This window comes from Patagioenas fasciata, chromosome 3, assembly GCF_037038585.1.
Source record: "Patagioenas fasciata isolate bPatFas1 chromosome 3, bPatFas1.hap1, whole genome shotgun sequence".
NCBI lineage: Eukaryota > Metazoa > Chordata > Aves > Columbiformes > Columbidae > Patagioenas > Patagioenas fasciata.
In genome coordinates, this window is record NC_092522.1 from 62845545 (window position 1) to 62860439 (window position 14895).

The 14895-nt window shown below is 40.1% G+C and overlaps 1 protein-coding gene across 2 annotated transcripts in view; it reads right to left on the minus strand.

Moving 5' to 3' along the window:
• Window positions 1-14895, minus strand: part of AIG1 (androgen induced 1) — a 122867-nt gene that overhangs the window by 80946 nt on the left and 27026 nt on the right. The window contains exons 2-3 of one of the 2 annotated variants that reach the window (XM_071806468.1): window positions 4628-4783; window positions 613-4059 (exon numbers count right to left, since the gene is read on the minus strand). In XM_071806468.1, the coding sequence (XP_071662569.1) occupies window positions 3967-4059; window positions 4628-4783 (249 nt within the window). In that variant the 3' untranslated portion in view covers window positions 613-3966. Of the gene's footprint in view, window positions 1-612; window positions 4060-4627; window positions 4784-14895 lie in introns of those variants that run through there. The other variant, XM_065834175.2, reaches the window with a different exon arrangement.

Here is a 14895-nt window from a genome sequence, read left to right on the forward strand (position 1 = left end):
ACAACAAACTAAAAAACCCCAACCCTTTGACCTCAACAAAATTTCTTCTAAGTACAGTTAAAGGTAAGCTTTCTGGCTATCTCCCAAGATATTTGTGGATGACTGTGAGTATAAATATACTGTTTATGAGCCTCTTGGAGGGTTAAAGGTATTACATACAGAAGTGTCATTAAGGCACAAATTGGCACGGTACTGGCTTTAGGTGGGATCTAGTGCTAGCACAGCATCACACCAAATTAATTTGAAAAGGGCCAGCGATTTCTTAATCACAGGGAGTGGGAGCTGAAAATCAGGGAAGACTCCCCTTGGAGAATCGAGCTCAGGAGGCAATCACATCACTGCTCACTCATGTTCCCATAACCAGCCACCACAGATGCGGGCAAAATCTAGAACAGAGAGATTTTGGTATGATTAAGTCAGTTATGGAAATAAAGGCATTTTGTGGTCTGGTCAAATGACAAGGTAAGTGGGAACAGGAGATGCCTGTACATCTTTTCTTGGGATAACACCATAGTTTAAGCTGGAAACTAAGCACCACCCAATCGCTCCCTCACTTCTCCCTGGTGAGACGGGGGAGAGAATCAGAAGAGTAAAAGTGAGAAGACACACAGGTTATGATAAAGACAGTTTAATAGATAAAGCAAAAGCCATGCACACAAGCAAAGCAAAACAAGGGATACATTCACTCCTGCCCATGGGCAGGCAGGTGTTCAGCACCTCCAGGCAAGCTGGGCTCCATCATGTGTAACTGTTACCTGGGAAGACAAATGTCATCACTCCATACGTCCTTCCCCTTCCTTCTTCTCCCACCTTCATATGCTGAGCACGACATCATTTGGTGTGGAATATCCCTTTGGCCAGTTGCGGTCAGCTGTCCCAGCTCTGTCCCCTCCCAACTTTCTGTGCACCCCGAACCTCCTCACTCACGGAGTGGTGTGAGAAGGAAAAAAGGCCTTGACTCTTCATAAGCCCTGCTCAGCAATAACTAAAACAATATCAATTTTCTTTCTCCTTCCTATTTCTACTAAACATAGTCTTAACTAGAAATGCCTGTTTTATCTCTTCTTCATCTTGTTTGATACAAATCACAATAAACATATTGATAAAACTATACACAGTCTACACAAAACACTAATTAACCTCAGAAACTCATCAGCTTCATGATTTATGTCAAAGAAGCAGAAAATAGTCAGTATAGTCTAAAACACTGGTGTAGTCTTTGACTTTTAAGCATGTCTCACTCTTTTCTAGCAGTGTAAATTATACTGCAGCCAGTATAGATGAGAATTTACAATGAACTTCTGAATTATCTGTGCAAGTATTTTTCTTTACTGGATGCTTCCTGATCTCTTAGGCATCTGAATAGTACTCCAGGTTTATAATGAACTGAAAAAGGGTGAGGAAGTCCTGCCCACAGACTTTTCAAGGAATAATGCTTTACTACATAGAAAATCAGTTTGTTGATTTCTGACTTCATTCTCTTAAGAGTCATATAAAAAAACAATAGGTAAACAGTTGTAATTATGTCCTTTAAAGAAACTAATATTTATTTATTGACGCTCCTAAGCAAAACAGTAGGTTGGCAATTCAGTTTTATCTGAGCCTCTGAAGATGCACAAGGCATAACACAACACTGGAGACATGTGATTTGCTGCAAAGATTTTGCAAGATTTGATTTGTTGCAAAGCCACCCGAGGAGATCATATGCCCTGGTTCTTTCTCCTCCTTTGGAAGGTTGGAGGAAGCTGGTGGTCAGACTTCCCAGGTGGTTTATATATAATACTTTTTTAGGAAGTACAAAAAGTGAAATACTTTATTTTGTTACATTTTTTTTCACACATCATTGTTTGACTTGGGAGTGGAAACCTCTTTTCTCATCTGTTTTTCAGAACAAGTCATCTCAAGAGCTTCAGTAAGCAGGAAACATGGAAAAAATTGCGCTGAATTGCCCTTGAAAAACTACAGTTACTAGGTTTTAAAATGTTCCCCTAGTATTTGCATTATTCCCTAAACATGGCCTGTGTAAAACACGGAGGAATAAAAATAATTGAGATGTTAAGGTAACTGACAAGTTCTTAAGCATGACCACTGTTGTTACATTAGAAGTCCAACAAGGATTTTATTCACATCCATCCAATTTTGATATGAGAAGCTTGCCCTGTGTTGCTACTGGAAAGCACTGAGAAGCTCCATGGAGAGCTAGCTAGGTGGGTGAGTCTCAAAGAAGGTAAATCTGCATTTGACTTTCCTTTGTGGTTTGGTGTTTTTTTTTTTTTTTAGCAAGGAAGTTGTTGAGAGAATATGGGAAACAAGGGAACTTTAACTTTTCTTTTCTGCAGACACTCTGGCATTTAATACCTTCCTTCTAACATATCAAAATTTCACCGGGTATTTTCTTACACAGAAGTAGTTCTTTAGAGAACAATGTCAGCGTTAGACATTTGCTACTTTCAGGCACGGAACATTCCCTACCTGTAATCCCAGGGAAGAAGAGCCCCAGTGGCTGGCAGTCCCTCAGACACTGGCCAAGGCTTTGGCAAGTGGCAGCTGCAGTGAGGTGGCCGCTGCTAGAGAGGCTCAGGTTTCAGGAAGGAGCTGAGACCAGTGTTAAGTTACAAAGTGCTGCTGTTTGTCTCCCGGTAGCCAGAAGAAACAACAATGAAAACAACCTTTTTAGAATTTCTTTGCAAGAAGTGACATGACATAATATGTGGTAACTGGCTGCTTCCCCTTCCCACAGAAAGGACACTTTAGGAAATGGAGAGCATCTGTCCAATGAGCATATATATATTTTTAAGAGAGAGGTTGTTTTTGTATGAAGCCCTTGGGAAAGCAGCTAGCTCTAGGTATGCAACACGTCCCTTGGGAACTAACTTGAAAACGCTGCCACAATACTTCTGCAGGCCAGCTGGGATTCCTCGCTTACTGGTGGCAAGAGAAACAACGCCTGAAAGAAATGTGCAGAATTGCCAAGATAAAGCAAAGCTGAAGTTCTCTAAGATCTTGAAAAGTTTGAAGGTCATGAATGTTGCAGGGGTGGAGGCGCACACAGACAACAGCAATGGAGCTAAAACAACGGCAGGAGAGAATTGCTGAATCCTGAGTGGCAGGAGAGAGCCAAGGAAGGTGTGCTTTGATGCACGTAAAGGCTTACACTTCTAGATTGACAAAGACACTTAGAATGTTTAAATAAAGGCAAATAAGATTATTATATTCTCCTTCACTTCTACTATCAACACAGCAGGAAAAGCACCTGTTGCAAATCACATTCACAACTGCTTCTAATTCCCAATCACCCTTAAAATACAAATGTAACATATATATGTCTGCACCCATAAAATATATATTCGCAAGTCTGTTTATTCACACATTTTTAATAGCTGTATTAGTCGACGCAGTTACTTCTACCACGGCTGGAGAATTGCAACCTGTTACCCCAACATGAATTGTGGCAGCTCCCACAAGGCAGACCAGCAAGTACAGCAAGGGAAGGCAAATAGCTGGGTTTTTATGAAAAAAATACCTGCACGGTGTTTCATATGTGTTTTGCATCTTCTAACTTTGCGAAAGCATTCTGTATTTCTTCATGTATTGTGAAATCCCACACAAATAGTGAAATCACATTTTAATGAAGCACCTCTGAATACATCAGTTATAAACAACAGATTGATATGTTGTGTTAACTGCTGTTAATTGATGGTAAGTGATCAGCTTTTGTGAAACTACAACTTTTGAGACCTCATACTGTTTTCTAGTAGTTCTACCATGAAAAAATAATTCCTTCTAGTGAATTTATTTAGATCTATTGTACACAGACATAAAATATAGAATTGAAGGTTGATCTTGAATTACAATAAAAGCAATACTTTCATTAAAGTTTCACACATTTTTTTAATGTAACCTAAACTTAGAACTAGACTGACAGAGATCACACTTCCATGTAAAAGCCCATGAAATTCTGGATTTTCAGCTGCTTTCAGTATGTGGTGTGAGACACCTGGAGACAGTCAGCACCTTTTGCCAATGAAAGTGATGTGTAATGTCCCAGTGGAGCAGCACCTGATCCAAAGAAGAGATTTCTTTTGAAAGAGACATGTAAACCACACAATTTTCCATACCTTCTGTGTGCTTTTTTACATTACTGACAACCCCCTTTTTTCCTACCCCATTTCTTCTGTCAGCTCTGAATCCCCCATGGGATTAACAAGGAGCAACCTGGACTTTTGCTTCCCTTTTTGCCCATGACAAAATGGCTTAAGGCCTGAATTCCAGTCAGGTCATTATGGTGCAAAACATCCCACAGCCAGCACTTTCACTACTATTGAAACACACGGTGCAGAAAAAGTCCAGATTGCCACTCAAGATGCTGCTGGAACAATTCACATTTGAAATAACTTGTACAATCAAGTTCCTATTGTAAAATATTTTTTTTTCTAACGAACCAAAAATAATTTCAGCAACACCAGCACTCCCTCTACACCTGTGATAAACAAGAGAGTAGTAAAATAATCTCTACCATTTTTCTCTTTCTGCAGAGTCTTTTATGTAGAGGTGGGAACAGGAAACAACCAGTAAATAACAACACTCACCCAGTTTGTAAAGATGTGCAGATTAACACAGTACTTACCACTCCAACAGGGAAAGCTAGAACAGCCATCACCCAGTCACGGAGGGAAATGAGCTTTTTCAGCTGCCTCTCTTGCTCTTGACTGTCATTTCCTTTGGTGAGAAGACTGGACAGGTCGGTCAAGACACAGATCCCAAAGAAGACAGCCTGGATAACCTGCATGGGAGGGGAACACACTCTTGAATACATAGAAGATCAGATCTTCAGCAGAGAGTGGGTTGGTCACAGGCATCTGTGAGGGATATTGCCACGGAATTGACATAGGAAGTGGAAAAAAGATCAGCCCCTTAAATATAGGTACAGTTTGTTCACATACAAGCTGCTTGTGCTTCTACTCTGAAAGCCCTGCATACACCTTGCTTCTCACGTATCAGGGGAATCAACATGAGTGGAAGGACTGTTCAGAGGTCCCAGTCATACCTCAAACACTTGCCACCTCCAAGGACTGAACTGCAGCCTCCCCCCTTCCTGCTTCAATCCATAAAATTCAGCCTCAGAGCCATAGCATTCGTCCCTGAGGTGGACAAGCAGTTCTCTCTGTTGTGCCAGCAGCAGCACCTTAAGACCATGCCTGCCCCAGACAGTCAGGTGAAGAAGGTGCTTAAGTCTTCCTGAGAGATGTAGCACATGGCCTGGGATCTGGCAGATCTTCCACTACTTCATCTCAGGTAGCGAGCTACAGAAGAAGCAACCTGCAGGAGTTATTAAAGCTTTTTTTCCATGATGGCAGACTGTCGTTCACCTGCCTTTTCCTTCATGTGTTTACGGATTCGTGTGCAGTATTGTAAGATTATCTGTTGTATTAAATTGGTAATCACGTGAACACGCTGGTTTGGTTCAGCTTCACTTGATCTTAGTTTGATCACTGCATTTTTCTTCCTTAAGTAGCTTAGTAGAATTATAATAAGCTAGTTTGGGAACGCTCTTGCCTGCGGACCTGCGTGTCCCTGCTAGCACCGTTCAGAGAAAGCACATGCAGCTTGTTTACTCCCTGAGCTGGAAGCCCAGGTCACAAACCCACACACATCAGGTAATCTCAGGTAAAAAAATTAACAAAGGCTTGGTTCCCAAATTGCCCAGTGATTCAGCAAAAAACATAAACATATGCTTAAAATACATACTACATCTTTGCAGCATTTGCACTATAATAAGTAATGTAAAAAAACACCTTAGGCTAGGGGACGCTGATTGGAAGGCAGGCAGGCAGGAAGGGCCAAGCAGATGTTGGCTACTAGAAAGAAATCCAGAGATATGTAATGGCTGGATGGATTAAAGTATATTTCCTTCCTCAACAATCCTTATATGACCCAAACACTTGTAAATTCTGTCTGTAAATCTGTGAACGACAGACATTCAAATGGCCCCTGGATCTGCCTGCAATTCTTCTGCTATTCCTTTCCCCTCTCCAGGCTGTAGCTACATATAATTTGCTTAATAAATAGATGAAGCAACATTACAAAACATTCCCTGAAGCCAAGAAATGTGACAGACTACTAGTGCTAGAGCTATATATTGTGCTAGAAAAAAGGTACTGCTCCTTCAAATGACTGCCTGGAAAAGTTACCATCTTCTACATAACTTCTGAAAAACATTTTACATAAAAGTTGGGGCTCTTTGGAGCTACATAACCACACAAGCTCCTAAAGCACTTTTTCATATTACTTATTTGAAACAATCTTCCCATACTCAGTTCTGTTTTTCACCAAACAGATGGCCTGTTTGGAGAGAAGGACTAGAAGAACTAATTATGCATTTGCTTGACTTCAGAGGAGATACGATACCATCCACTATTCGCTCAAGAGTGTGAATGCCAAAGAAGGAAAGATTGGAGACAGGACTGGAAAAAGTATACCTAACAGTAATGAGATCAATCTGGGTGTTAAAAAGTTTAGGCTGAGTACCAGGAAATATTTCCTAACAGTGAGCACTGTCAAACCATGAAATGGTTTCTCAGAGGAAGTGGTGGAAGCCTCATGGTTTGAGTCACTCAAAGCAACATTGGACAAAACATTTAATAACGTACTGCAGGGAACAGTATTACGCTGGCAGGGCTTGGATGAGTGACTAATGGATTGTTTGCAGCTCTAACTATGATTCCCTGAAATGGGCTCTCTCCAGAGAAACACAGCCTCAAACAATCACACACCCGCTTTCTAAGGGAATTGAGATTGTACATCCACTAATCAATCACAAGCAGAATTGCTTCTCTCCCCATTATCCTGTTATGAACACACTTCAAGGGAAAATATGATATCATCGGGAATAACTGAAGACTCCTAAAGGGAAAGTAAGTATGCAACAATTTTAGAGAGTAGGTATGAAGTAAACTATTCTACAAAAAGATTAACAAACAAAAATACATACAGGAAAGAGAAACTTACATATTTATCGAGAACATTCAGAACCAATGAATAAAATCATACAGTGTTCAGGGAAGAACAGTTTCAGCTTATTCATACAAATAATGTACATACATTCGTTCTAGTAGTTCCTTTACTTTCTAAAATGTGTAAGAAAACTCTTCTGACACCTATCAACATTTGGGATCAGACTGAGGACCTCCAGAGCTGTACAAGTCTCAGCAGCATAAACTGAACAGCTGAAATCAGTAACAACTTATTATCTTTGTGGGTCTGTCATAGGAAAAGCATAGCATAAAACTACTAGTGGTTTGTGGTATTAAATGAACTTTTAAAAGTCCATGGTCCTCAGTGTCAGTGCTGCCTAGCAGATGCACAAAGTTCACAGCAAGGGAGTAGAAACTCCCTCTAAACAATATTCTCTAAAGCGCCCTGGTGTTATCTCAGATTTAGGATCACATTTTCAAACCACGGACCTTGTTTTGAAAATCTGCAGGTGGTGAATCTATACATGAAACATTTCCAAGATGTTACACGGTTGACTCTTTTTTTTTCCTTCAAAATGTAAGCAGTAACAGTACTTCAGAGGAAATATCTTCCAATTTTGCCTCTAACTAGAATTTGAAGGAAAACAGTGATTTAGAAAATGACAAATATAAATTTGACAGAGAACAGACACACCTTCCTTATACCATGTAACAGTAATAAAGACAGAAGCTTGTAATCAGAGTATGCATAAACAAGAAAAACATTAAAACAGGTAAAAAATGCTATCTTAGCACTGACCCCATTTTCTCCATTGAAACCTGGAGGAGCTGCTGCTACTGTAGTAGATACTACAGTACCCTTAAGCTGTGATAACATAATGACAAGTAATTGAAATGGGCATCTACAGGTATGCTAGTAATATAAAACTCTGAGGAGGAAAATACTTGTTAAGTTGCCACAAGAGAAAATGAACAGAAGATGAAATGAAGCAGCCCAGACACCTCCTGAAACAATGAGATCTACTCAGATTATATATCAGAAAAATAGTTTTTATTGTTCCTTATGAACAGTTAGGAAAAAAAAAGGTAAACTAACTGTACACATCTGTCTCCTACAAAAAAAATAAGACTTGCTTCATTCTGACAGTTTTTCCACGAGGTGCTCACTGCAGGATAGCAGCTCATGGCCTCCATGTACTCCCCCTAACTTGACTTGTTAGAGTCAGCCAGAAAATACATTTCCTCATAAAGCTTTCTTCAGGGCACAGAGACTCCCTTATCCCCTGTGTCATGGGGCTCCACAGCACAGATAAAATCTCTGCGCAACTGAGGTCAGTGGAAATTTTGTCACTACTCTCACCAAGGCAGAAAATTCCCATTAAATTCACTGAATCTAGCATTTCATTGCCTGTGGATGCATGCTCCTTCAAGTTCACTCTCATGATCAGAAGCATTCCTTAGAGCTCAGGGCAGAAGAACGGGAAAAGTCTGTGCAAGCACTACTATTATTGATGGTTATTTTTTCCTCTATCTACCTTTGTAACTGTCCTCAAGTTATCATTTTTGAGATTAACAGCACTTACAAACTAGCTCATGTACCTCTATATAAAACATGGCATCTGAGTAGGCTGGTAAACAGACAGAACTGTCAGAGCAAAACATGGGAGTAATACAAAATCAGAAAGCATTAAAAGAGCATGGAAAATGAAGTAACTTTTAAACATTCCACAATGCCTTGTTTTTGCATGAAATGCATGTGTGTATGCGAACACCTGCATATATTGGGCACCTGTACCTCACCAGGTAAGCTTCACTGTTCAAAGGGAAGACTACATTTAACAAAGAGACTTAGGAGTCTGCAAATATAACGTGTATTATAGAAAGACTAATTCACATTAGTGTGTCAGGAAGGCCTGGCTGATGACTGGGGGCTGTGAGAGGCAAGGGGCAACCTGGGGCCACTCCAACCCCAGACAGGGGCAGTGGGGCAGCCCCAGACACCTCCCTGGTGACAGGCCACCAGCCCATGGGTCAGGGGAGACATAACTAGAGCCCTCAAAGCAACACTCACACTTCAGACAACCCATGGCTTTCCAGACAAAGATGAAAGTTTAACTCCACCAGTGTGCAAAATCAAATTGCTAATCTTTGCCATTTCTCATATATTTTTGATTTTACAATCTGCCATATGCAGAACATGCTCTGGTTTTCCTTTTCAAACACAGGAATATGATTTATAACCTTAGAGTATCTGTTACTACTCCTTCTCAATCTAAGTCACTTTTGCTTTCATTCCTCCAGTGTCTAGGCATGATTATTTCATGTACAAATGTAGTATGCTTCAGCAATTAAGATGACTGTTATTTTAAGAAACTCTGAAGTAATTCAAGTCAGATTTTCAAGTCTTTGCCCAGTGCAAACACGACTGATTGGACTCTGTTTTGGGACCATGCTTGCCTTGGGTTGTTGAATACTGGGCTGTACACAGGCATGTGTGGACAGCCTGCATCCTGGGAACAGCTCAGTTTTCTATAGCTGCAATACACAGAGCAAGTCCAGCTTAAATCGAGAATAACAAGGTATTATTGACAGAAAACACACTGTGTTTCCAGAATGAAGTTATGGGCTGTAGCTGTTTATTAAATCTGCTACTACTCTTGGCTGCATGAAGCTACTGATTCTTCTTGTCCATCACCATCCCAGTATTACTGACAACCACATTGCTTTTACTCTTGACACATCTCCCTCCCTCACTGTATCTTTGTTACTTATAACAGCAAACAGAAGCTGGACAACACGCCATCAAGTGCTAAATCTTTGTATCAGAGAAGCTACCGACTTCAGTCAGGAAACGGCAAATCTCTGTGTCTACAGACAAATGAGAAAAACAAAGAAAGAAAAGCAAGAAGCAACAGCATTTTAAGTACTAAAACACATGCAAGGGTAATACATCTAATCACTAGATCTACAATTGAAGTCGAAGTGCAAACACCATGAAAATGTACTGTGTGCTACTCAGAATCATTACTTTTGTGCAAGGAATAGGGAAGAAGACTTGTATTTTAAAGACCAGATGTAAAAGAGCAGCATCACCCCAGGAGACACCTCGACTGACAATAAGTTGGGGTATGCAGTCAGACTTCATATAACATCCACAGCACCGAGGAGAAAAGAAAAGGACAAGGGAACAAAACCAGAATAAGCCAAAGGAATGCTTAATGCAAATGACATCTACTTTGTGTTTTGTTGGTTAGTAATATTGAAAGATATATTTCTCCAATTCCTCCTTTCTCTTTCACTTACACAAATTGGAACTTAAACTCCACTAGTAAAACCTGACGTTTATTTCTATCAGAAGAGCCATTCAAAGTTCGGTAAGTGCATAGATGGACAGCCTTACAAATATCTGGCACTGCCCTCATCCGAAACAATGACTCATGTCTCCTGCCACAGCCTTCAGTGGTGGGAAGGCTCCTGTAATCACGGTGTCACACATGAAGACCAGCCCTTACGAGGAAATTTCACTTCATTTTCACAACTTAGTCATGTGACATGAATCAGCTTATAAAACATGTCTAATCCCTTACCATATAATGTAAGTTCAGGAACTCCTCACAAGATCATCCTTTACGTTCTCCATAATCTCCTGTAGTCTTTTTCTTTGAAGCCCATCAGTATAGTCCAAATGTAACCAAGGACAGGGTTTTAAACTGATTAAATTTTACCCAATACAAAAAAAAGAATAAAGTCTACTACGGAATTATTATGCATGGAAAAGAAACCCATTTGACAGCTGGGTCTAGTTTTTATAGGTACTATATTGTTTAAGTGCAAGTCCTCAAGCACCTATGATGGAGCTGTGGAAAGGGGACAAAGCTGTGCAAGCACATGAGACTTTTTTTTCTGAGGGTAGAGATGCATTTTAAAATTCTGCCTGTCAGAACACAAGATATGTTCCTGTCTGGACAGACAGAAAAGCAACTTTTGTGTAAACTAAGCAATTCAATTAAGAAATCAGAAAACCGAAACAGAGATGACCCCCTAAAATGTGCGTGCGTGTGTGGAGGAGGGGTTATGGCACTGCCTTTTGGCGTCTATTATGACTCACAGTTTTCAGCACACAAAATTAAAAGAAATCTGATAAATAATATAACCATACTGCTTACACCTCTTTCCATCTTCCCTCCACTTAACCCAGGAAAACTCCTTACTGTATTACACTTACTGGAGAGATACAGTTTTAGACCATTCTGTCTTAAAAATAGTCTTGAGTACCTTGTAATGGTTTGCAAACATATGCAGCACAGTTCTTGAAGAGGTAATGCTGTTGTGCTAACATTGTTTTAAAAGCAGTTTTCTTAATATTTTTAGTACTTCTATATGAATATGTTATTCCTTACTACAACAAGCTAGACTGAAACTGGATAAACCATCAAAAATATTTGGAAATGCTTTAATTTTTAAAGGCAAAAAAAGTATATTTAATCATTCTTTTTACATGGGTAAAATACCCTCACCAAAAAATATGCTGTAGTGGACAACAATTGGGAAATTCATTTTAAAGTGCTACTATATCTCAGCTGTGTTGCATAGATGACATTTCCAACATGATCTCAGCATGACAGAGTAGATGCCATCTGGCTCAGAAGTGCTAACAGCATGGAATCCACTACCACATATTGGATGAAGAACAGCAATGGACAAACACAGAATACACTGTAGCAGCACGAACAAAAATTTGACCAGATGCTGAGAAAGGGTTAAATTTTCTCCAATCTTCTGCACTTTTTTAGCTGTGTCATTCCTCCCCAACACCATTGTCAACCCAGTCTCCCTTCTTCCTCTAAAAACTACAGGTATTTTCTGGATAGATGCCTGGGTATCTTACTTTGATCTCAGCTAACACACTCAAAGAAGCACTAAGCTCGTTGCAGTATTTAAGGAATTATTATTCTATTTTTATATTCATCTTGTTGATTTTAAATTGTTTTGACTAAACTCATTCTCTAATAATTCCCGTTTTCTTCCTTAGTCTCTTGTACTGTGTACAGAAAAGCTGCCATTACTTCTTATTGTATCCTGGTTATAAGACAGTGTAATTTCATTAAACATATATAATCCATTCAGCAAACATGTATAATACAGTTTATTCAGAATAGATTGTGATTTTATTAGGTTACATCTTTTATGGTTTTTCTTTGCTAAACCTTAATCTCATTAGGATTATACACTGCACAGAAGGTTATGTCATTATTTTGGCTTAAATGTTAATTTTACACATTTCTGCATGATTGGTACATTCTGTAGCAGCGGCCTTGCAGTCAACCAGGCAGGAATGGCAGCTCTCTAGACAATGTTTGAGATAGCCAGCTAAGAAGCTAAGACTTGTTCTGCAGCTGTCTGTGCTAAACTGAGCTCTGGGATAGGGTTTCTGATGGCTGGAAAGTCCCTAGCACTTTATAAGTTAGTTACCCCCCCAATTAAGTTACATTTTATTAAGTACAGCACTTTCTTAAAACCTCAGAAACTTCCACATTATTTCTAAACATGAAAACGTTTGCAGAGTTTGAAAACCACTAGAGGGAAGCAATTTTGACAGATCAAATCTGAAAACAAAACTACACAGAAGCTTCTCAAAATTAGAATGACTGGTTTTGCTTTTTTATTTCTTTTCAATGAATAAGGCAAAAGCTGCCTTCTAAATTGCTGAGTTTAGAAAAGGCCATGACTGATGTATCTCAGCAACATGGTGACAGAGCTGGAAATGCAAATGAGAAAGGCACTACAGTCTTCTGAGACACAGCAGCCTCAGTGCTGCCCTACTACAGCAGTAGTGTGTAATCTGTTTCCTGAGCACTGTGAAAGCATTAATGAATGACTCCTCACACCAGTTCAGCAAGGCAGGCTATTCAGTAATATTGTCTCATTTGTGCAATTCTCCCATTCTCCAGGGAAGGCAAGGGAAGGAAGCACATGGTTCAATGAAAGGTGATCTAACATGTTGTACTGTCCTCATAAACAATACTATTTTTTACATAACATTTCAAGCAAGGCACTGTGTGTTTATAAAGAGTTGTATTTTCGGAGAAACAAAATTGTTCTCATTATCTTACATCTCTAAAGAAAACATGGGAAAAAACCTCACTGCATTTAAATTAAATAATGTAAGGTGGGTTGAATGTTCACTAGGTGTGTGGCACTTCAACCCCAGATGATAACACCTTCCTGCTTTCACTGTCTTTCCAGTAAACAAAACTCAAATGAAATTAAGGATTTGTCTTCTGATTATCTGTCAGTGAAAGTGAGGCAGGGAGAAATGAGACAGCCAAGGTCAGACAGTCAGGAGGGGACCCAGGGGATGAGCTCAGGTGCCCCGGTCCCCAGGCAGCTCTCCAGGCACCAGATCAGGCTGTTTTCCATGTGCTCGCACTCGCTCTTCCAGTGATCACTGTTTCCACTGCTCACTAGAGAAACACCCTGGCTTTCTCAGAGAAACAACACACACTTTGGACCCTCCAAACACAGCCATACTACTGACTACTGGTAGCGTAAGTCCAAATACTTTCCTCTTATGGATCTCCTATTAATCACAGTTGTAAAAGACCTTGTTTGCTCTACTGTGTCTTTCAAAGTTTTCCAATGCTTAGATATTCTGACTAGCTGATCTACTTGTGCCAACCAGTTAGAGATACAAGGTCCTAAACATAATAGCTTTGGAGAACTTGTCCATTATACCATCCCCACCTTCACTGTTCTTGTACCTCAGTTCATAACAGCAAATATTGATTTTGAGCAACACTAGCACTGAATAAATATTTTTGACTTTTCTATCACTTGTTCTGCTCTATATGAGTAAGTTCCACGAGCAGCAATTTCAGTGTGGTGCACACTTGGTTTCCCAGCATTCTCACAGTACAGGACACTGGGTAGAAGCAGCACAACCATCCCATCTGCCACCTGGAGACTGTCTTTGAACAGAGCCGCCTGAAAAAAAAAACAAAACAGCATGAAGCCCCATCTTGCCTTACATGCTTGTAAAGGCAACACAGCTCAAACCTCTCTCACTATTTCTTACTCTTACCAATGTTGAACTGTTTCTTGAGTGTCTAAACTAATCTTCCAAATGTTGTTTACTTCTGGTTTTCTCACTGCTTTTCATTTCACTTGCAAAATTACAAAAGAGCTTAACTGGAGGAAAGTTTAAATGTACACCACCCTACATGTTATGGGGAATGATTTTATTACTACTACCTGGTATTACAACAGGTTTGAAACTCATTAGATTTAGATGCTTTCCATCAGGCCATTGCACACTGACCAACAAACAGTCAACATATTTTTTATCAGTAAACACCACAAATTCAATAATAAGTTCTTCTTTCTTCCCAAGAGACAGGAGGCTCACACCTCTTGTAGCAGTTAAGCAGCAGATGACTCCAGAAAAGAAACCTTTGCTAAAACATACTACTGATGAGCAGTACAGTGAGCATGGTGTTTTGGATTCTCCATGGCAGGAAAAGCACTTTGCAAGCACTAGCTTGTAGATGCGGCACACCAGCACATCAAAACAAAAAAGCAGCACCCATGCCTACCAAGGGACATAGCCTACTGGTCAAGCTGGGCAGCTTACATCAAGAAGTGCTTAAGTGTCAAATGTCCTCTGCTAAACCTCTTAGAACTCAAACAGTAATGCCTCCATGCCACAGGTAGGTGTGCGCACACACTCCTTATTAATGGTATGGCTGTAATTGCAGTACAGCTGGGGAGAAGGGCTGTGCCCAAGCACATGTGCTCCCTGTGCTGAGTCACCCACAGGAACTCCCTGGGCAGTCCCGGGAACTCCCCAGCCAGTTTCTGTCCAGATGAGATAACTGACTGATAGCTACAGGAACCCGCCCCAGGCAGTCCCAGCTCCACCAGA